The sequence below is a fragment of the Neltuma alba genome, unplaced genomic scaffold (assembly GCF_004799145.2).
Source record: "Neltuma alba isolate B1F8T4 unplaced genomic scaffold, ASM479914v2 tig00012180_pilon, whole genome shotgun sequence".
Classification (NCBI taxonomy): domain Eukaryota; kingdom Viridiplantae; phylum Streptophyta; class Magnoliopsida; order Fabales; family Fabaceae; genus Neltuma; species Neltuma alba.
In genome coordinates, this window is record NW_021636723.1 from 282448 (window position 1) to 307620 (window position 25173).

General features: G+C 32.0%; 1 protein-coding gene across 2 annotated transcripts; it reads left to right on the forward strand.

The window, feature by feature from the left end:
• Positions 1–10729: 10729 nt before the first annotated feature.
• Positions 10730–23191, forward strand: LOC114724233 (protein TSS). 2 transcript variants are annotated; one of them, XM_028910549.1, is made up of 23 exons: positions 10730–11110; positions 11248–11312; positions 11413–11505; positions 11638–11710; positions 13573–13890; positions 15118–15182; positions 15283–15414; positions 15509–15550; positions 15641–16168; positions 16531–16685; positions 17179–17677; positions 17881–17943; positions 18039–18140; positions 18372–18689; positions 18789–18881; positions 18993–19094; positions 19193–19297; positions 19715–19848; positions 20070–20253; positions 20353–20484; positions 20642–20754; positions 20840–20921; positions 21296–23191. In XM_028910549.1, exons 1-23 carry the CDS (start codon positions 11041–11043, stop codon positions 22907–22909), a joined length of 5082 nt encoding a protein of 1693 aa, XP_028766382.1. In that variant the 5' UTR covers positions 10730–11040; the 3' UTR covers positions 22910–23191. The 2 variants fall into 2 exon arrangements, with proteins under 2 accessions (XP_028766382.1, XP_028766383.1); XM_028910550.1 differs by having other exon boundaries at positions 21299–23191.
• The last annotated feature ends 1982 nt before the right edge of the window (positions 23192–25173 follow it).

The following is a 25173-nucleotide window of genomic DNA, read 5'->3' on the forward strand; positions in this document are numbered from 1 at the left end:
TTCTTTAATATATTCAAATTAGTTAACTAATTCTTATATTTAGAATGAAGATAGCATAAGAGTTACTATTTCTTGCCTTAAAAATATGTTTATCTTATTTGGTCAATTGTGTTAAAAAATGTCAATACTTCCCTTGATCAGAAGTACTAGAGGTGGTTGAGAGTCCTCTTTAGTCTGAGCTGTTGCAGCGGCCATCCTGAATAACAAGAAATTTGTTGAGCCAAATACTCCTCCGATCCTTATTATAAGACCCAATTTGACTTTTTATTTGGTCCTAATTATAAGACCCAATCCATTTTCTTTCTTATATTTATGCATTTTTTTTCCAAGATAATCCTTCTAATAATGATAGTTTTAGCCAATATACTTAATTAGCAAGGATATTTTAGGAATAACAACACTTATTTATTATAAATAACTAACTTAACTTACTTCTTTAATCTCCTCAAATAAATCAATTGGGTCTTATAATTAGGACCAGAGGAGTATGTTATATTTACTGCATTTAAGGGGAGCTTTATTTTGAATTAACAATTCTCATATCTATTTTTTTAATTTATTCAATATAATTAAACGTACAAGCACATGTCAATTTAAGACCTCATCTAACTGTGACACGTCCGTTGATAATAACTCATATCTTACCTCAAACCCAAGTAGACAAAATTAATGTTTTTTTGGCTTGATTGATTTCAATGGAAAAAAAATGCCAAATATGATCTGAAAGATAAAAATAATGGATTGGAAAAAAAAAAAAAAAGATGAACGAGCAATCTCCCAATTTAATTAAGTATAACTAGTCTAACAAGCCATAGATGCAACTTGCAAGGATCCTAATTATCTGCTCTGGTGATTCTATAAGAAGAGTGTTAAATATAGAGAATTCATGGGACCCACACACACACACACACACACATATATATTTGTCGCAATTAATCACAAACAGTACTCCTGCAATCCTAACCATGAGAGTTCATTAAAAAGTTATTTTTAATTTGTTAAGCAATGAATGATTATTTAGAATCAATTAATTTATTTAGCATAATTAATCTACTCAAATTAATTAAATAGTTCAAAAGAATATAATAAATGGTAGTTTCTTGATTCAAATTTTGTTTTGATTTACTTCTTTTGTCCTATTTATCGAGCAAAGAGAAGATATTTTTAATCTATTTATAGGATAATTAGAGAAATTTTTTGCATGGAAGTATAATTTTATCTTTCATTTATTATTGTGTTGACTTTGTTTACATAAGATATAATATATAAATATTAAGTAAAAATAAAATTATTAAATTATTAAATTTTAAAATAATAATAAATTTTAAAATTTTTATTAATTTACGTAAAATATATTAAAAATAATTTATAAATAGAATTAAAAGAGTAAAGAAAAGTACCAATAATGTAAGTAGGCACAAGTTGACAATGAAGAGCGAACCAGTGGTACACGTGGAAGCAGAATGTACCGTCAATTCTTAAAAGCAAATTACCTGACTAAAACTTATCCCCAAATCATGATTATCCATGATAATGGCGTCACACAAAAACTCTAATAAAATGATATATATAGTCGTAGGATTTATTTCACTTTTAATTTCATGACATTTTTAGTTGTCCATATTGATTTTTTCCCCCCCGTCGCCCACTTATTATAATCTTAAATTCGTAGTTCTTAATCTGTCCAAGGAAAGATTCTTACAAGAAAATTTTATTTTGTTGCCAGCTACAGGGAACTAAAAGTAAACCTATTGGTTAAAGTATTGCATTTTTATCTTTTAGGTGTTTGAGTTTAAATATTGAGGTAACTAATTAAAAAAATAAATTTACTCTTTTTTATAATTTACATATATATACTCCACGAATATTTCAGTTAATAATGTTTCAGTTCTTAGTAATTTGATACTAATTTATCTTGCGGCCCATGCTGTTCTCTCATATTCATAATGATATTTTTCAATTTAAAAAAGATAAAAAAATATTTTTCTCAATTGCTGTTTTTAAAATAAAGTAAAATTAAAAAAATCGTTTTTACTTAATAATTAGAGGTTTAAACTTTAAAGTTCAAAACAACTCTCTCGAGAGATACTTTTTAAAGAAAACAAATAAAAATTTCCAAAGATCGATTATGGTTTCATTTTCATAAAAATAAAAACTAACTGTAAGATTTTTTTTTCCTTTTTGGGAATATTGATTTTTTTTTTGTTTCTTTTCATCAAAGAAAATTTTCTTTTGATTCATATGGAATTATTCAATATGGTAAGGAGGGTTGGGTGGGTATAGAATATAGATAGTGTCATGCTCATGGTTTGAACTCATCCATGATTTTGAACTTTTTTTTTAAAATAAATAAATAAAAATAAGAAACTATTAAAACAAAATAAAAAAGAAGATATAAGAATATTAAATGTTGACATCAAAGAGGTAATCAATTTGAATTTTGCTCATGTACTTGCGAGGGCTGCCCGGACTTTTTATGCTAACCTAACCCGTACAATTAAGTTGAAAATGTGATACTCAAAAAATAGACAAGGTAATAACGACATAATAGTGTTGCAAAAAATTAAGAAAATGTCATGAATATGAAATGTTGAGTCCATCTCTCTCTCTCTTCTTCATCTTTCTTAAATAACTTTCAGTAACTCATCTTCTGCTCTCATCCATAAATTCTGTTTGCCATTTAAAAATGAGTGTGATATATATATATATATTTATATATAAGGGTGGTAATATAGGTCAACCCGCAGGTTGTGGGTTGGCTTGTGACAGGTTGAATTCATATGAGTCGGGCTAAAAAGACTCATTTGAAGGCGGGTTAGTAGGTTGGCCTACCAACCCACCAACACCTATTTATTTATTTTTAAAAAAAAATTTCTTATTTTTAAATATTTTTTCTTATACAATATCCAAAAGTAATAACAATTTTGTTTTTGTTTTTGCTTGAAATATTTGATTCAAAATAGAAATAAATTATATAGGTTTTTTTTTTTAATTTTTTAGATAGGATATGATATATAATAATATGATTATAGTAATTAAAAAAAATTTTAAAAAAAATAAATAAATGCAGAGTTAGCCGTAGGCTAACTCATGGCGGGTTACAGGCCTGGCGATGCCTCGTTTACTAGCGGGTTAGTTTTTAGCTAATTCTAACCCACTATTTTTTGCGGGTGATTGATTCGACCCGCGAGTCCAACCCATATTACTAGCTATATATATATATAAACTTATTCCTGAGAACATGTCCTTTGTATTGTGATATAGAGAGGAAAATGTAAGCATTCTCTTGTTTGCATATATTTTCTAAACTTTTATAAAATATTTTCTAAACTTTATTAATTGGTTCATTTCATGACACTTTATAATCTCTAATCAATACAGGGGGAATTGCTATTTGGGTTTCTAGAATTAATGCAAGGCTTACCTTTACATGACTCTAATGATAAATTAAAAAAAAAAACAATATATGTGAAGACGGGACATAATGAGGACAGGATTAATGCACTGCCTATTCTCTCGTCCCATAATTTTTTTTTCTTTGGAATTAGGCTAGTCATGTTTAATGTGATCGGGATAAAAATAAATTAATTAGGACTGAATTTTCTGAACAACTATGGATATCGGAATATTTATAAACTACAAATTCTCTTATGAGTATGAGAGCACCTCCATGAAATTGCCCACGAATGAGGCATTTTCAAAATGCGGGATAAAAAAATAAGGAAAATCCCATATAAATACCTATTGAATTCTAAAATCCCAAATAAGTCACTCTAACTTCACAAAAGACAAATAAGCCTACAGGTATTAAATCGGAATTTGCAAATTTTGACAAATTACCTCCATGCCCTTTTTCTCATTTCCTTATCCTCTCTCTCTTCGTCGTCTTTTTTACGGCAGAGACACAGCTTGTATGGGAAATTAATGCCGTGGCTGCATCATTCTTTCACTGGGTTTTGTTAGACATTGGAGACGCAGTTGAAATATTTTAGAATAGAGAAGATAGATCGCCATTGATTTTGGGAGCACACCATTATACAACGGATCCTCTTCTTCTTCAAATAGCGGCCATTGCGAAACTTTGTTGTTTATATTTATAAATCAAAAGAAACCATGGGAACCAAAATATAACAACTATGAGTCATCTTCTTGAGAGAGAGAGAGAAGACACGACTAGATCTTCTTTTTCCTCAGTCATGGTAGCACTAAATATAGTTACTGTCATAGAACATTCTGGTTTTTGGTAAATATCATTAGTGCAGTTGTCAAACCCATTATAAATGTTGTCAATCACATTATTTTATAATAGATTGACTTTTGTAGTCTGAATGACAAGAAAATATTATAGATATTAGTTTAATCTTAATGCTACCTTGTCATTTGAATATATTTAATGCAACTTCTGTCATAGGCTCGTTGTTTTTTCGAAAATATTGTCATTTTAGTGGTCAATTCCATTACACATGTAGTAAATTATGAAAGTTATTGATATTATGTTTATTATGATGTTTTTCTAGTGTACTTGTATACTACCTTGTCAATACATTTTGACCCTCGTTTAATTCCCCAAAAGGCTAGACTTAAAACAGGTTACAAAAATTGCTATGTATGTAGTAATTTTCATTACGCAAGTTATCATTCCAATTACATGTTTAATAAAGTTGTCTGCAAATGAACTAAAATTGGATTGCAAATAATCAAGTTACAAGTCGCTTGATGGAAATGATAACTTATATTATGCAAGTTGTCATTTTCGTTACTTGTTTTGTAAAATAATATGTAAATGACTTAAAACAGGTTGCACAAAAGCATTATGAGACTTTTAACTTGATTATTTGCAATCCAATTTTAGTTCATTTGCAGGCAACTTTATTAAATATGTAATGGGAATGATAACTTGCATAATGAAAATTACTACATGCATAACAATTTTTGCAACCTGTTTTAAGCCTAGCCTTTTGGGGAATTAAACGAGGGTCAAAATGTATTGACAAGGTAATATACAAGTACACTAGAAAAACATCATAATAAACATAATATCAATAACTTTTATAATTTACTACATGTGTAATGGAATTGACCACTAAAATGACAATATTTTCGAAAAAACAACGAGTCTATGACAGAAGTTGCATTAAATATATTCAAATGACAAGGTAGCATTAAGATTAAACTAATATCTATAATATTTTCTTGGCATTCAGACTACAAAAGTCAATCTATTATAAAATAATGTGATTGACAACATTTATAATGGGTTTGACAACTGCACTAATGATATTTACCAAAAACCAGAATGTTCTATGACAGTAACTATATTTAGTGCTACCATGACTGAGGAAAAAGAAGATCTAGTCGTGTCTTCTCTCTCTCTCTCAAGAAGATGACTCATAGTTGTTATATTTTGGTTCCCATGGTTTCTTTTGATTCATAAATATAAACAACAAAGTTTCGCAATGGCCGCTATTTGAAGAAGAAGAGGATCCGTTGTATAATGGTGTGCTCCCAAAATCAATGGCGATCTATCTTCTCTATTCTAAAATATTTTAACTGCGTCTCCAATGTCTAACAAAACCCAGTGAAAGAATGATACAGCCACGGCATTAATTTTCCATACAAGCTGTGTCTCTGCCGTAAAAAAGACGACGAAGAGAGAGAGGATAAGGAAATGAGAAAAAAGGGCATGGAGGTAATTTGTCAAAATTTGCAAATTCCGATTTAATACCTGTAGGCTTATTTGTCTTTTGTGAAGTTAGAGTGACTTATTTGGGATTTTAGAATTCAATAGGTATTTATATGGGATTTTTCCATAAAAATAAGCACTCTCATGTCTTTTTTTCTCTTTTTAAGAGTAAGATGAGTGAATACTACAGATTTGAGCTTGATAACTACTCCATTATTTAGTCTCCATTAGAAGAGATATTTAGGATGTTAAATTTAGTTTTTAATATAAGATCTTGAATCATTTTGATATTTAACCTAGTTTTATTATAAAACTAGAAATTTCTTCCCGAATGATGCACGGATTAATATATTTAATTAGATTAAAAATTTCAACAAATTGCATTATCTACTAGCTTAAGATTTACTTTTTATAAGAGCATGATTTTTTTAATTTATTCAAATAGAACTTGAATTAGAGATGAGGAATAGATAAAAATTTAAAATTATTTATTTATTTCTCTATTTAAGTCTCTAATCGACATACTATTTAATTATGATGCTTCATATTTAATACAATATATTTAAATCCCAATTAAGATACTATTCAAATTCAAAATTAATTATTAATTTTTTTATTTGAACCTTCAATTAAAATTTTATTTATTTATTATGTTTTCCATTTAATTCAGTATATTCAAATTTTAATCAATATATCATTTAAATTTTATTAATTGAATATATTCGGATCCAATGATGTTATACCTGACCAACTTTTTAAAAAAATCGGGTATTACAAGTTTTTAAAAATACAGTTCAAGTTGATGGTTGATCATTGGTTTTCAATACAGGATCTTAAATCATTTTGATATTCAACCTAGTTTTATTATAAAATAAGTATATTCGTTAATCAATCATTTAAAATTAAATCCACGTATTTCGGCAAATAAAACGAGCTTCACGCCTCCACCGTGATACGCAAAAGTGTAGTCCAATCACTCACCTGTGAAAATAGGCGTTATAGCTTGGACAGTTGACTGACTTTTTTATCTTCTTCCTGTTCTTTTCATAATAATCTCTGTTTTTTTTTTTTAAAGAATAATCTCTTTTCTCAATGAGTTTTCACTTTGAAGTCAATTAATCTGCACATTAAATAAGCCCACGTTTAATTTATTGTGAAATTCAATTTAGGGAGTGTTTAGATACCCAATAATCACTTTTTAGAAGTATTTTTCTGCAAATCGAGACAAATTCTTCCACATATTTACCTCGTATACCGTAAAAACACTTCTGAAACCATAATTTTGATTTTACTCAGATAGGACAAGATTCTTATCTATTACTCAGTCTAAAAAATGAACGAGCTGTATTTTATAGTCTGTTGTCTTACCCTACCTAATAAAAGCCTGAGTAATTTTAGGCAGAACTGGGTAGGGTGGGTTTCTTTATCTAAGTAGCAACACCTCTTTTTTTTTTTGTTCTTGTTTTTACTAACGGCACTTTATTTCTGTTATGTAAAGATCGCAACCAAACTTAATAAATAGCATTTTGCACTTTAAATGTATTTTATAATTTTACAACTTAAAATATTTCAAGAAAAGAAATATAAATACTATACTACAAATTCACATATCTATTTCTCACTTCATGTCTCTTTATAATTACATAATCAATCACAACACGGTAGGTCTTCGTACAACATCCATGATCATACATGTCAACAATTTACGTCTTAAAATATTTAATTCTACCACATAGGCCATGGTTCAATATAATTGAATTTTTTATTTATTTTAAAATAATTTTCATTTTAGGAGAAAACCATTCTTAAGGTAACTATAGTTTTTTTCAATTTTTAATTTGGGACATGTGAGTTTTTCTTTCCCTATTAAATCATTTGATTTTACTTTGTAAACACAATTAGTTTTTGTTCATGGTCTAAATAGCGTAAAGTTATGAAGGTTAATTGTGCTGAAAAAAAGTAAAATTGAAGATTTAATAAAAAACCAAATTAAAAATTAAAAATAACTATAGTGACCTTTAGAATGATTTTTTCTTAGAATTTTGATAAATCATTAATTATTTTTGTACCACTTTAACCTTCATGTATGAAAATAATGGTAGATGGAGCCAACACATATATCATTAGATTTTATATATTTTAATATTGGGTTTATTTATCAATATCCTTGTGATATAGGAGTAATATACTAAATTTGAAGCCAATCTTGAAGCCAATCATTTTTTTTTTGTCAGGAATTTGAAGTCAATCATACCAGCATACACTACAATTAAGGAAAAATGATACTCCTCCGGTCCTTATTATAAGACTCAATTTGACTTTTTATTTGGTCCTAATTATAAGACCCAATCCATTTTGTCTCTTATATTTATGCATTTTTTTCAAGATAATCCTTCTAATAATGATAGTTTCAATATACTTAATTAGTAAGGCTATTTTAGGAATGACAACACTTATTTATTATAAATAACCAACTTAACTTACTTCCTTAATCTCCTCAAATAAATCAATTGGGTCTTATAATTAGGACCGGAGGAGTAGATAAATATCGTGAAAATTATAAAATTTTAAATTAGGATTAGTACAACATTTTAACGAGTTTTGATCATAATTAACTTGCAGATAATAACACTATTTTTCAAAAATTTCTAATTTGAGATTTTCACGGTTCTTTTCTACTACCTCCAGTCCTTATTATAAGACCCCGTTTGACTTTTTGTTTGGTCCTAATTATAAGACCCCAATCCATTTTGTCTCTCATATTTACGTATTTTTTTCCAAGATAATCCTTATAATAATAATAGTTCTAGCCAATATACTTAATTAGCAAGGATATTTTAGGAATGACAACACTTATTTATTACAAATAACTTACTTAACTTACTTCCTTAATCTCCTCAAATAAGTCAACTGGGTCTTATAATTAGGACCGGAGGTAGTATCATTTTTCCTATGATTGAAGTATTTAATGTCCATTAACAAGATCACCAATTTCATCAAATAAGCTGCATTAATTGTTTAACGAGATCATCATAAGCTTCCACAATTAACTAAAATCATCAATAGATCATCACATAAAAACATAAAATAACAAAGTACTTTTGAGTTATTAAGATCTTTTACAAAAAATAGGAAAAATCAATTCAAAACTGGTTTTTCACGGGTTGACTTTTTGGACAATTCTAGAGTATGTTGAACAGACGTATGGTTGGTTCCTAAACCGGCTAATCCGATTTAATTTTGATAACGTTGAAATAAAATTAGACCTTGTTCTTTATAAAAAGCAATTTATTAATTAAAAAACAAGAGAAAAAGAACATAACAAATTGATCACCAAGTTTTAATACTCCTTCTTGTCTTTAATATAAAATTTTATACTGCAATTATATTATAAAGTAGATCTTATATGAAGGATTGGAAAAGTATATTAAATCTAAATAACACCAATAAAATATTATAATAATGAATGGAATAAACTTAATTTAAGTATTTCTTTAATATTGTTGTTTTAGAATTTCAATAAAATTTTAATTATTTATGTTCTATGTTAACCAGATGAAAATACTGGCTTGTGGAATAGAAGTTACTTACGATTATATTTTACTACTTTCAGTCTTAATTATAAGATCTTGTTTAGAGACGGTCTTATAATTAGGACCGGAAGTAGTACATAGTTTAATAAAGGGTATTTTAGTTAAAGACAATTAGACTTTGCTCTGATTTGGGCTGTCTAATGTTTTTTTATTTAAACCTTGGAGGAGGCACAAAAAGTATCTTAAGTATAAAAGATAGTTATATACTTAAGAATTGAATTCGAACTTCTATTACAAAAAATTGGTAAGTCACACAATTTTAATAATTTATATTAAGTATGATAGCAGTAATTGTAAAGATGTCTTGAATTTGCTAACAAAGCTTAGTTTAGTTGATGGTGATGTGATTTATGCCCTATCTAACTATATATCAAGGATTCTTTTTGGTAAGATTTTTTTTTTTTGGTCACTGGCCATGCCTCACTTAAGTGAGAGCAACTTATTAGTTGGGCACTTATTAATTGAATCAGCCTTTGGTAATGAGACAAAAAAATTTTAAACTACAAAACAATGTTTTTTAAAAAATTAATATAAAGAAGTTATAAAACACTAATTTTTCATCTAAAAATATTAAAATTAAGTGGAATAACTTGTTGAAAATTGAAGGTATGGGAAATGATAGTCCTTTCCTCTTTGTTGGAATTAGATTATTACTAGCTCTTGTTCTTCGTATAAGAACTACTTAGAAATTTGATTTAGTTTTAAATATAAGATCTCAATTTATTTTGTTCTTTTAAATTTTAACCTACTCTCTAAAATATTCCTATTGATTACACATGTCAATAGTTTTTATCGAAGAACAGTTATGATTAATCAACTCATTTGTGACAAAAAAATTGTTTTATTAATTTATTCAAATTAGTTAAATAGCTTTTATATTACAGATTAAAAATAGTGTATTACTAATTTATGTAAATAAAAAAATTAGTTAAGTCTTTTTTTTTCAAAAAGGCATGTTAGTAATTTGGTGAGATGAGGTGCAATATTAAAAGAAAAATCATCTACTTTTTTCGGCCATCAAAAGAAAATTATCTACCACATATTTATTTTATATTTAGAATTAAACAGGGTTTTAAAATTTTGGTAGAGGAAGGAGAATGTACATAATCCAACGACTAGCAATCGCTCAGAACATGACAAGCTGGGGATTCAGCTTCCAGATCCGAAACACTCATCAATGATAACTCCTCGTGTTACCGAATATGCCATTTCAATGGTCCGATATCAATTTGATTTCTTCCCCCCACCGATGAAAGTTCTTAAGACGCAAACACGTGATAAAACAAAATTCAATCAGCAGCACTATTCTCCCTCCACGTGGCACAATATCAACGGCCACCCTCGCTTCTCAACGGCCCCACTTTGTTTTCGCTCTCTTGCATGGGCTCCCCCAGCTAGCTTGCTTATAAGCCTACTTCATTCACATGGTCATCACGCAAAGAGGGACAGAGAGAGAGAGAAAGAGAGAGAGAGAGAATCAGGTTATTAGCAACAAGGAGAGGCCAGGATTGCTCACAAATCTTGAAAAGGGTTGAGACTTATAACACCCTTATCCTATCTTCTTCTTCGATTCAATTTCACATATAAAAGCTCAATTCTCTCTCTATAAATCCACTTTCTCCTCCATTGTCTTCTTTCTCTTCATTGCCCTGAGCTTCATTCATTCATCGCTCCGATTCATGACTGCGATGATTTCTCTCAAGTGAGGTTCTGAGCTTCTTGCGTCTCTTCTTCCCAATCGGATTTGCTTTCGTATCGAAGAAAATGGCGCCGAGGTCTGGCCGAGGGAAATCGAATAAAGCCAAAGCAGAAAAGAAGAAGAAGGAAGACAAAGGTTAGTTGGAATACCTTCACCTGCGGATTTTCGTGATGCTGTCATGCTTCTTTTCATTCTTTTTTTTTCCCTGTTTTAACTTCTCCGCTTATTAAACAATTAAAAGTTAACCGATTTGTTTTCTTGTGCTGTTTTAGCATCAGTGCCTTCTCTGGTCGACATTAATGTCGTCACTCCTTATGATTCTCAAGTTGTCCTCAAGGTTCATATCTCTCAACTCCCCCCAAATACTGATAAATTTAGTAGCTGAGAATAAAAAATCTAGCATTATTAAATTCTCCTTTGCTGGAAATTTTCTGAAGGGCATCTCCACTGATAAGATACTTGATGTAAGAAGGCTATTGGCTGTGAATGTGGAAACCTGCCATTTTACAAACTATTCTCTCTCTCATGAGGTAGGCTTAATTCTGGACCGATTCAATCCAATATGTAAATTTATTATCTAATTGAAGCTCCCAGCCTGTAATATTGTATGCGCTGGGTTACGGCAATAGAATTCAACTGACTCAATCTTCCTCTGCTGTTAGGTTAAAGGGCAGAGATTGAATGACAGAGTTGAGGTTGTTACTCTAAAGCCCTGTATTCTAAAAATGGTTGAAGGTAGGTGCAGTTCGCACAATTGTCATTCAGCATCAACTCCGGCCCCATTAATTTCCTTTTTTTTTTCTCTGAGAAAATTTGCAAACACTCTTAAAAATAATTAGTTTATTACTATCATTTTTAGTTCATGAAATTTGACCTTATTTTATTTTGATATATATGAAATTTGAAGAGTAGTTTTGGCCTTTGACACCTTATTTTAGGGCACAAAAACATTACTCCAGGCACTAAAGATTCTTAGGTGGATCAAAATGAGATAAAAAAGAATGATATTAACCCAAATAATTGAATAATTTTGAATTTTAGAGTTATTTAAAGAAAATAAAAAAAATCTCATTAATTAAAACGTAGTAGAATCTTTGTACTCTCTTTGGAATATTGCTTGTCAATAATGACTCTTCAGAGTAATCAAATAGATTCTCAAGTTGATTCTCTTGAACTAGCTTTGATTAAATTACAGTATCTCTTAGTTCTAAAATATAATTTTTTCCCTTTGTCTCATTCACTGTAGCCTTAACTTTTCTTTTAGCTGAATCTCCCACTTTTGCTATTCTGGGTATGCCTCGGTAACTTTTTGTGCACTTTTTAAAAACGCAAAACTGTTTCTTGGAGAAAAACAAATCCTTTTCCTGTCACATGCATTATTCTGGGGCAAGCTTATGCTCAACCGGCTGACATATATTTAAAGAATATATATATATATATATATATCACATAAAACAAGAGGTTTTATTTAAAAAATGTCTATGGCTCAATCTAGCATCTAGTTGATCTAAGTTTCATAGATCCACACGTTGATCCACCCATGAGCTATTTTTAATTCATGGGCATTCAACTTAGCTTCTACTTTTGACATTTTTATGTGGCGGCTTTGAAATTATTTTAATCAATCCCTTTTTTTATATAAAATTTAATATACTCTTTAATTTTATTTATAAGATAGGGAAGGTTTTTTCTATTCTATATACAAGTCTGATCATTAATTTTTTTCCTGAGTATATAATTTTATCTTTTATTATCATCGCATATATGTTTAAGAAAAGTAAAATTGTAAAGTTATTAAATTTAAAAAAATTAGTAATAATATCTAAGGCTCTTTTATTTTTTAAAAGTGACTTATAAATAAAATTATTGGAGTATTTAATATTAAGAATTTTTTTATAAAATGTGAAGGTCGTGTTTTTTGTTGAGGGTTGTTGGGGGATTGTACCCATCGGTTCATCCACCTATTTTAAATACTTGTTGTCTTTGATCAATGAGGTCAAAGCCTTAAGATAATATCTTCTGATTAATTACGATGGTCTATGTGAAGGCGGTCCCCCTCGTGGAATTCAACACTTTTTAATTAATACTCACAGACTTGCCACATTTTTTCTTTTTGGCTCTTGTCAAAGTCTTACCACGTGTAGGAGTAATGGAGTTATGTATTTCACTTGTGGTGGCATACAGCACATTTATTGCTTAATTAAAATTTTTGGTAACCATCATTTACACTGCTTACAACTTAGGTGATTCTGTTTCAGTCTCTCTATGAGAACTGAGAAGTGTTTGTTCTTAAACGAGTTTGTAGAATTATAATAAACCAAACTAAGCTTCATTGTACTTTGTGCAAAACAAATTATTTACTTACGTTATTAATATTTAAACTTAATATTTCACAATAAACTCTATAGTAGAATAAGAATTTTTTTTTTTGAATTTATGAACCAAATCCTAGATTCTTGGTCTATTTTTTTTTAACGCTCTTTTTTATATTGGAATTAGGATAAGTAATTATTTGAATTGTTTATTTGGTCAAAAAAAAATTATTTGAATTTTTTATACAATTATTTGAATTGTTTACGTGAATGCTATTCTTGCAGAGGATTACATGGAGGAAGCCCAAGCTGTTGCACATGTGAGACGACTCTTGGACATCGTGGCCTGCACATCTAGGTTTTCGAAGCCTAGACGGGCCCTGACAAGCCCAGATTCCAAATCTAAGAAAACAAGCAAGGCCCAAAATAATCAAAAGCGGAATTCGAGCCCACCAACTACCAATGAGGACTTCCGGATCGGGTCACCGGAGCCTGTCTCGCCGATTTCCGATCATTTAGGCATGGTAGCCATCCATCCCACGCCGAAGCTTTCAGACTTCTACGAGTTCTTCTCTTTCTCTCATCTTTCTCCACCGATTTTATGTAAGTATTCCTTTTTTTTTTTTTTTTTTAAATTTACATTGAAAATTGTGGTGGCTGGTCTTTTTAGATAGGGAGAAGTTCTAGCCCAAAAAATTTAAAAAAAAGTCTGGGAGCAGAAATCATATTTTATTGTTTAATTTAATTTAAATTTAAATTTTAATTAAAAATAATTTTGAGATATACAAATACTGAAATAATTTTAAAATTAAAAATTAAATTAAAAATACAATTTTTAATTAAAATAAAAATTATATTTTAATTTTTAAGTTTTTAATTTGAATTTCTTTTGTGTTTTGTTAAAATATTTTTGACCAAAAATAAAACTTTTACCTGCAAAAATTGATTTTAATTTTTAAGCTAAATTACATATAACTTGTGAAACTTTATTTTATGTAATATGTGTAGACCACTTCTTCAACATTTTACAACTTTATAATGAACCCTCCAAACTCTTATAATTATGTAGATAGTTCTCTGAATATTATATATGTTCATTATTTATCCATATACAGCTGAAAATTTATAAGAGTTATTTGTATATAACTTAGAGTTTGGGTTTTTTTTTTTCTTGCACAAGTTTAAAAGTTAAAAGGTTACCTTGTTAAATTTCAAAGGTTGCGGAATTTTTTTGTATGTGATTCAAAGTTTAAGGATGCTTTTTGTAATTTAAGCTAATTTTAAATACTTTAGCTTATAAATTTCTTTATCCCCAAATCTCTTCAGAATGTTCCACACTCTGTGTGTGTGTGTGTGTAAGTGTACATATAATTGGATTAATGAAGTGGGTTGTAATAAAAATTCAATTTGAATTAAAACATAGCACAATTTATAATAATAGTGGTAAAAAGATTATTATACTCTTGAAATAAAAAATATTATTTTTAACCTAACTACGCACTAGTCTTCAGATGATTTTGTATTTTTGTTTTTTATTCACTTCCTATCGCAACCTATTAATTAAGTGCAATTATAATTTAATTTAACAAAAAATATAATGTATGATTATAGTTGAGATTTGATATTTTTATTCTAGTCTCAAATTTGAAAAAAACGTTCTGCCTCATTTTAAAATTTATGCACGGATTTATCTTCAGTGCTGAAATATTGTTTCCAAAAAGGTCAATAAAAAGTCATAGGCTTGAATTTAATGTATAATGGTGGGTAACGGAGATTGAAGATTATGTTTGATGAAGTCATGATTTTGGCTGCATGGGTAATCTTTTGCAGACTTGAAGAGATGTGAGTTGAAAAATGAGGATGATAGACGCAAAGAACATTACTTTCAGCTTCAGGTTGCAAATTTTTCGCTTGTTTTCAACTCTTATAATCTTGACTTTCTTTCATCGCATGCCAGACGTGGTCTAAAGCTAAAGTTGCTATTGCTGCGTGCAGATCAAAATCGGCAACGGGAAGCTGATAGAAGTGATCGCATCAAAAAAAGGCTTTTATACTGTTGGGAAGCAGTCTCTTCAGAGCCATTCTCTAGTGGATCTTCTGAAACAGCTCAGCCGAGGTTTTGCTAATGTATGTTACTGACCAAAGTTATTTCACTATGGCAGATGTTCATCTGAAGCAAGTTGTTTTCTGTTGTGACGCTTACTGTGACTGACTAATGCAGGCATATGAATCTTTGATGAAAGCATTTGTGGAACATAATAAGGTGGCACTTTTCATATCCAATTGAAATAATTTTGTTACAATTTTTTCCCACTTGTCACTTGTGCATTTTCTAATATCATTGCACCTTCAGTTTGGTAATCTTCCATATGGATTCCGAGCTAATACATGGCTTGTCCCCCCATCTGTTGCCGAGAGTCCTTCAAATTTTCCTGCCCTGCCTACTGAGGACGAAAGCTGGGGTGGTAATGGCGGTGGCCAGGGAAGAAATGGTGAACACAGTCTGAGATCATGGGCTACAGACTTCGCAATATTGGCTTCTCTTCCTTGCAAAACCGAAGAGGAGAGGATGGTTAGAGACAGAAAAGCTTTTCTGCTTCACAGTCAATTTGTTGATACTTCAATATTTACAGCTGTTACAGCTATAAGACATGTCTTAGAGTCAAAGTCGAATGGAAATAGCAAATTGCATTGTTCTCCGGATTCAATCCTCCATGAAGATCGTGTAGGGGACGTGTCCATAATTGTCAAACGTGATATTGGAGACATAAACCATAAAGATGATAAGAAGCTTTCTAGTGGTAAGTCCACAGTTTTGAAGGAGCATGCTCAGAAGAATTTACTCAAAGGATTGACTGCAGATGAAAGTGTAATTGTCCGTGTAAGTGATTATCCCGTGTGCCCGTATATCTATATATGTCTTCACATTGACCTCGCTTAGCAGTTAAGAAATCAAATCTATTTTCATCTCCCGTTGTTTTGTCCATGTGTCAATTGCGGGGCATAAACATTAAATTGTGTTCCCGTTCTTATTTTTAAGTATTTCAAACCATTTTTTTCCCTCCTCAATCAAGAAGAATTTTTACTCTATGACACATGGTTGTATTACATCTGCTCTGAGCCAGTTGAAATTGTGAATCAAGAGTCAAAAGATTTAAACTGGAGCTTTCAAAGCTTAAATACATTAGACATGTAAGATGAGCTTTATTTTCCTTTTTAAAGATATCCAATAATCCTCTACAGGATACTTCTTCCTTGACTGTCGTTGTTGTGCATTACTGTGGATACGTTGCAACAGTGAGTGTGGTGGGTAAAATTAACACAAGGAAGCCTGAATTTCAAGACATCCAAATCGATGATCAGCCAGATGGAGGGGCAAATGCTCTCAATGTCAATAGGTTTGAACCATTAGCTGCTATGCCCATTCTTTTTTTTTTTTTTTTTAAACAATCTGATTGTGCATGCATTTAAGAAAATATATCTCACCAAGCAAGAAAATTTCCCTTCCTCTATATTGATATGGTCCTTGGTAATTATAGTAATTCAAGGGTAGACATCAATAAATGTTACTAATAGTATCATACTAACGAATGTATTCACCTAAAATCGCCAAGGTAGAGCTATGCTGATTTGAGGGGCCAGTGGTTCCCTCTTGCCTTAAACGGAAAACTTGCTTCATAAATTTCTTTTCAAAACTTTGTGTATGTGTGCCTCCACAATTTTCCATGCATTATTCTCCGTTTTACTTTCTAAGGGGAAAAGTAACAGAACAAGAGTATGTAGACCGAAATCTCTTCATATTCTTCATTTTCTTCATTGCTATTTATGCCAGTACGCTGATTTTATGCAAAATGTTCATCTTTGAACTAAATGAATTTGAGTTTTTTACAGCTTGAGGCTACTGCTTCACAAGTTTGTAGCTGAGCCATCCGAAGGAAGATCATCAATACCAAATTTGGATGGTTTGGACTCTTGTAGAAATCTTATTCGGAAGGTGGTTAGAGAAAGCTTGGAAGAGAAAAGTGATGAGCTAGTTAATTCAGAAAGGTCTATTCGGTGGGAACTCGGTTCTTGCTGGGTGCAACATCTGCAAAAGCAGGAAACTTCAACAGATAAAGGTTCTGAAAGAAAGGAAGATGGCAATGAAGCTTTACAAGCTGTCAAAGGTCTTGGAAGGCAATTCAAATTTTTGAAGAGGAGAGAAAAGAAAGCTACTAGTTTAGATTGTACAGACCATAGGGAGCAAAATGACTCTAGACCTTGTGATGTGGAAACTGATAAAGCTGAATTAAACAATGATGACTTGAATAGCTCTGCTGAGTTGGAGAAACTTCTTCCACAAGAAGCCTTTTTGCGACTGAAAGAATCTGGAACTGGTCTGCATCTAAAGGTTTGTGAAACATTTTGAAGATAATTTTGCTTCCTATTACTATATTCTCTTCTGCTGCTAACTATTTGGCTTTTTTCCCTTTCTAGAATATTAATATAGCTTTCTTTAGTTGTGAAGTGTGTAGGATTTTGTCAGACTTAATATGCTTATGTTATAATTTCAGCTTTATAATACTTACTACTTGAATTTCATTCTCCAAACAGACAGTTGATGAGCTTATCAACATGGCACACAAATACTATGACGAAGTTGCCTTGCCAAAGCTGGTAACATCATATTTTAACTGGAGTATACATTTTATAAATAACCCATTTGAAACTCATGGACATTGTTGAAGAAATTGTATGAATGATTTTTATAGGTTACAGACTTCGGATCACTCGAACTTTCTCCAGTTGATGGCCGTACACTGACTGATTTCATGCATCTAAGAGGACTAAAGATGCGCTCTCTTGGTGAAGTAGTAAGCATTATTATCTCTTCTTCCTTTCTCCCTCCACTAACATCTTTGCGAAAATGAAGATGAGCCTTCTGGGTCTAGTAATGTTTCCTCCAGGCTGCACCTTCAATATATGTGTTTTGATAAATGTTAACAAGCCTAAACCTCAACTTTGACAATTTGAAATCTATTATTCAAGTCTAAATCATGCTGCCATTTTACCTTTCTTTGTTTCTAAGTTCTTCTTTAATTCAGGTTAAACTGGCCAAAGATCTTCCACATATACAATCTCTTTGTATTCATGAGATGGTTACTCGAGCTTTCAAGCATTTACTTAAAGCCGTAATTGCCTCAGTTGATAATGTGGCAGACTTATCTCCTGCTATTGCATCAACTCTGAACTTCTTACTTGGAAGCTGTCAACTGGAAAATACTGACCAAAGCTTGACTGAAGACAATCATCTCAGATTGCAGTGGCTACGGGCATATTTAATAAAAAAATTTGGATGGACATTGAATGATGAGTTTCAATATTTGAGGAAGTTATCAATCCTGAGAGGGCTTTGTCACAAGGTATCACAGATTTCTTGTGCATATAGATTATTGATATGATGTATTCATTAATTGAATTTTTTGGCCAAAAAAGTAATTAAATTTTATAATTTTTTCTAGGTTGGATTGGAATTGTTCCCAAGAGATTACGACGTGGAGACCTCCCACCCCTTTGGGGAATACGATATCATCAGCCTAGTTCCTGTTTGCAAGGTGGGATCTTGTCTCTCTGCCCATCCTCAATGCGAAGCCACTTATATGTTTGATCCAATAATTATTATATCGTTGAGCCATTTATCAACAAGAACATATTTTGTTCAACAGTACATAGGATGCTCCTCAGCAGATGGACGCAATTTATTGGAATCATCCAAAATGGCTCTTGATAAAGGAAAGCTTGAGGATGCAGTAAATTATGGAACAAAGGTACCAATCATTTTGTTCATTCTCTACATGAAGCAACATTGTATTGTTCATTATTAAAATGATCCAGTAGTTGACCTTTTTAGCCATCCATATTGCAGGCATTGGCAAAGATGATGGCTGTTTGTGGTCCCTATCATCGAACTACAGCAAGTGCTTATAGTCTTCTAGCTGTGGTTCTCTACCACACTGGAGATTTTAATCAAGTAAAAAAAAACTTGTATTCTTATGCCTCAGTATTTTATAAATTTCGATGTGTCTCAGGCTCTGCTTAAGCGAAGATTATTCTTTATAATTGTTTCTTAATTGCAAAGGAAGTTTATGAAGTAATATTCTTTCAGATGAATTGCAGTTTCAAGCTAATTTTGCATAATAAATTAAAGTCGTGTTGAGTTTTTGTTTTTATGACTTGGTTCCTCGAAAAAGATAACAAAGCTAGAAAAGAACAACAGAAAAATATAAATGGTCCTCTGCATCCATCGTTCATCATGGTTGAGGACTGTGAAGCCTATATATTCAAATTATACTATGGGTTTGTGTTGGCCTGTGTCGATTCTTGAGGTAGATGGTTTTAGACTGACCAGCTGTTTATGTCAAATTTTGATTATCTTTTCCTTGTTTAGGCAACCATATATCAGCAAAAGGCCCTGGATATAAACGAGAGGGAGCTTGGGCTTGACCATCCAGACACCATGAAAAGCTACGGGGATCTCTCTGTCTTTTATTATCGTCTGCAACACATGGAGCTGGCTCTGAAGTAAGAAAAAGTGGTTTGTTGTACTAGTATTATTTCCTAGGCGATGACTTTCTGTTGATTATTTTAAATCTGAACAAATTTTTATGTTTGTATATTATCAAATCCCTTTAATTCCATCCCTATCACAACCAATTAACCAATTGCTCAGATACCCTTCATTTTAGAACTACTTATCATGGGCCATTTCTTCTCCTCATTGAATTTAATGTATCCTTTGGCAGGTATGTCAACCGTGCTCTCTTCCTTCTTCACTTCACATGCGGACTGTCTCATCCAAACACAGCCGCAACATATATAAATGTGGCTATGATGGAAGAGGGTATGGGAAATGTTCATGTGGCGCTCAGATATTTGCATGAAGCTCTTAAATGCAACAAAAGATTGTTAGGAGAAGATCATATCCAGGTCTCTCTCCTTCCCTTCGCTTATTTGTTTGAGAATATTACATGTCCCCTTCCCTAATGGCTGGCACGAAGTTTTTATATGATGTTATTCATGTTTTAGACTGCTGCGAGCTTCCATGCCATTGCCATAGCTCTTTCATTGATGGAAGCTTATTCCCTGAGTGTACAACACGAACAAACGACCCTTAAGATACTCCAAGAAAAGCTTGGACCTGAAGATCTTCGTACGCAGGTCATTAGTTTTCTTAAGGTTTTAAACTTTAAGGGTGTGTTTATTGTTGAAAAGTTTGTGTCGACTGTCTTGGAGTGAACTCTAAGGAAGGATTTCCCCATAAAGGCGGTGACAATTAATGTTTGGTGTGGCCTATTCTTTTTTTTCCCCAATGCAGGATGCTGCTGCATGGCTCGACTATTTTGAATCAAAAGCAATAGAGCAACAAGAAGCAGCTAAAAATGGAACTCCAAAGCCTGATGCATCCATTGCAAGTAAAGGTCACCTTAGGTACTGATATGGTACTGAAATAGTATTACTTGGTTTCAAATGGAATTTATATTTCTGGACACAAATATGTAACCATTTTTTGCAGTGTATCAGATCTCCTGGATTTTATTAATCCTGAACAAGAGCCCAAAGGAAATGACACTCAGAGGAAACAGCGACGTGCAAAGGTGGGCATATATATTTCTAGCTGTCCTTGATAGTACATATATCTTCCTTCATGTGTTTGTATGTAACCCACTGATCCCTATGGTTCTGACTGAATTCATATCTTGTGCTCAAGATGTGGAGGACTAACTTATTTTTCCTTGCTAAAAATTACATGTTTTCCCTAGGCTCAAGGCCCCTTGCCTTCCTATAATTACTTTAGAGCACGTAAGGCTTTTGCTCGTTATGAGTTAAAATTGGATTGCATTCGGCATATTATATTCTTTTGGAGCTTGCTTGGAGTTTTTTATACCTAGCAGAACTCAAAAACAGATGCATTCTGAATATAGTGTCATTTAAACTTACTTGACATTCGTGTTTTTTATATATGATGTAGCAGATACACCCAATCATGGATAAAAACCATCAACAACACGATGATTCAATAGCTGACGAGAACATTCCCTTAGATGGATCAAAAGATGATAGAAGTATGGAAGAGGGCAACACTCAAGCAACTCAAGTCACGCTTCATTCTGAAGAACTGAAAGAAAATGATGAATTCACTAGATATGTGCCTGAGACGAGTGAAGTTGTTGAGGAAATATCCTCTGATGAAGGGTGGCAAGAAGCCAATTCTAAAGGGCGGTCAGGAAACACAGCCAACCGCAAGTTTGGTCGGAGGAGACCTCGTCTTGCAAAGCTGAGGATTAATAGCTCTGAGAATTACATCGTCAGAGAAAGCAGTTACAGGAATGACATAACATCGCCACATAAATTAACTCCAAAACTCACTTCAGCCGCAATATCTTCGCCTGGACAATTAAAAGGTAGAAGCTCCACTTTAAAAGAGGAACCTGTAAATCATTCAACGAGAGCTTCAGCGTCCAAATATTCCTCTACTCCAGCAGTTCTTAGTCCTTTGGCTTCAAAGTCTATATCTTACAAAGAAGTGGCGCTGGCACCACCAGGTACTGTTTTAAAGCCCCTGTTAGAGAAAGCTGAAGTGGACAATGTAAAGACTGAAAGCGAGAAGTGCAATGCAACTGAAGAAAGCTGCCAAAGCTCTGTAGTTGAAGCAGTTTCTGAGCAAGATGAAAAGGAGGGGACTTGTGAACCTGACATTCAAAGAGAAAATAGAGAAAATTCTGCATCAGAAGTTGAGGAGGGGTCACTCTCTTCTGATCAGGCAAAACCTGAAGAAACCAATGGTAGCAAGCTTTCAGCAGCAGCGGAGCCATTCAACCCAGGAACGCTGTTTAGGGCTCAACATTTAAATTCGGTTCCCATCACAAACATTTATGATACCAATGCCAGTCAAGGCATGCCGGTGGATCCTGTGCTTCCTCCCGTTGCTGCTAGGGTCCCCTGCGGGCCCAGGTCACCTCTATACTATAGAACCAACTATACTTTCAGCATGAAACATGGTTATTCAAAAAATAACACTCCTACCAGGGAAAGTATTGGATCCGGGGCTCCAACAATCATGAATCCACATGCACCTGAGTTTGTTCCCAGAAAAGTTTTGCAAACGGAGACCAATGATGCCAATTCCTTGGGGACAAATATGGCAGAAAACAACAATATGGATGAAAAAATCAGCGAGGATTTGAAGGAAAGTTCTCCAAGAAAGCGTGTTTCTGGATATGAGAAGTCAGAGCTAGCTAGGCAGATATTGCTGAGCATGCTTGTGAAATCAGTTCAGCAAAATATTGATTCTGCTGATGAATCCAAAGTCAGTGAAGAAAAAAGCGACAAAATGGAAAATTCTTCTGACGCAATAGCCAAAGACAGCGCTATTATAAAAATCTTACATACGAATGAAGGGAAAAAAAAGATAAATCCCCAATCAAATGAAAGCGAAGAGCAAGAAAAAACAGATGCAGCCAATAAGAACAACGGAGATGAAGGGTTTATAGTGGTCACTAAGAAAAGAAGGAGCAGGCAGAAGTTCACAAATGGAGTTTCAGATTTGTGCAATCAGCAGTCCATCTGTGCTTCAGTCCGTTGAGGAGTTGTTTAAATTAAATGGCATTCCCAATAAGCCATTAGGTTGTCTAGTCATCTGAGGTTATCTTGACAATATACTCTCTAACAAGGTATAAATCCCTTGGTTTACGAGCTTTGGCCATTGATTGCCAGCGCATTTTTTTCCCTGGTCAATTTAGGACGCGGCTTCTTGAATCTCCACTCCGTAGTTCTTATAGTAAAATTTTCCTCAGGATATTTTGTTTTATCGAATAAATATTCAATTGGCAAGTTCAGTTCATTTTGTTATAACTGTTTCTGGAAATGGCTACTCTCTGGTTAGTAAAAAGACTGCTGCTGTTGTAGACGGTTGGGTTAAGCTTAATTACTCAGATTTGATCATTTTTAAAAGTACAAATTAATCTGTACTATTGAAATTTAATCAGATGGCACAGTAGAGAGTAACTCATTGAAGAGAATTCAAGACCCGGATTTTGCTCATCTGGGTAGCTTGTTGCATTCCCTTCATAGGAAGAACGTTGAGTCATTGTTGCTCGTTTTTGGATGAAAGGTATAATTAGAGCATCACTGAATCACTTTTAATTTATTTTAAACAATTTGGATAATAAAGTTGAGACACGTCACATCTAAGTGGGTTAGAATCACTACCTAGTAGGGAGTGCACTGGCTTGAAGATGAAAATACATTGCAATGATTATGATCATAATGGTGCATTATGAGTTTTTTGGACTTTGGCAGCTAGCTGCTAGTTAGCTACATTCTCTCCAACTCTCCGTTTTCAAAGGTGACCCTAAATTTAAATTGGGAAAAACAAGAAAGAAAAACGATCTAAGCTATTGGAGTGGTTAATTTATTTTATATTTTATATGTTTTTTTTTTTGTCAAAATTAAATGTTCATGTAATTTTATGTGGTGTGGTTTCAGTAATAATGTTCTGGAGTTACATATTACATACTCATGTGGAAAATGAGTTTGATCATTTCGATAACCCCAGTTTTGAAATAATAGTCATACCCTCAAAGAAAGAATCTAGTTCAAGTTGTGTTTTCTGTACCAGAATTTGATCCCATATCACTATCCAGGTTAATATAAGGTTAAGGTTGTTAAGTGTATTAATATTATAATCAATTGACATAATTAATACGGATTAGGCTTAGCTTCAATTCTTAAGCTCCAAACCTATTCAAATGATCAAGAACAAAATTTAGGTATACTTGATTATATCCTATTAGGTCTGATTCTTCCTTCAAATCTTGTCATGTGTTCCTTTTATTACTAAAAATAGTTTAGCAAAATTTTGAAATCTTATTATGAAGAAAAGTCTATATACTGAAAATTTGATTAGAGAATTTGGACCTAACGGATATAAGAAAATAAATCTAAATTTTGCAATAATAGAAGATCATGACATTTTTTGGGCTTTTTTATTTTTAATTTTTTGGCCTGAAGATCACAACATTGTTTATTTCTTAATTAAAGCAGATAGCCTCAAATCAGATGGGAATGAGATAATCTGATATCTTTTTCAAAGGAAAGCAAACATGTCCTTTTCAAACAAAAATATGTGAGCTTTGTTTCATTGAAAAAAAATGTGAGCTTTTTGGCTTTTTTTATTTCTTTCCCTTCTCATTTGTTTCAATGGAAAGTCAACAATGCCATCATCTAAAGGGCTTTTGCTGTGTCCCTTAATTAGTGCTTCATTATTTTACCACTAAATCATTACCATACAATAAAAGTATTCATAAATTTACACTAAAAGTTACCAAAAAATTGCATTAAAAGTCTGTCAAAAAGTGAGACTGACTTTTTAGCTATATTTGGTTATCACTGGAAAACAGTTTTTTATAACATAAGCCATTAAAGTATCAATTTTATTTTGATGGCCCAAAAAAAAACAATTTTGTTCAACTGGTTTGGAAGGCATATATAGGTTACAAAAACAATGGCTAAATTGATTAATTAATGTCCTTATATTTTGGGAAAAAAATAATATCCTGACTAATATTTTACACTTTTATTTTTAATTAATTAATTAATTTCATGAATTCAAATGCTATACCACATTAACAATTGTAAAAAGTCGTGAAACTTGAAAAGAATCGAAGGGAGCCAACTACCAAGTTCGGATTCCTTCATATTCAATATGAATAAAATAAAATGTCATTTTAATGCAAAAAGATGAAAGGGGTAGGAGAATAGACATTATTTTGAAGTGTGATTTTTAGTAGTGAAAAATAGATATAAAAAGTATTTATTTACTACTTTGAATGTCTATAGCTTAAGTTA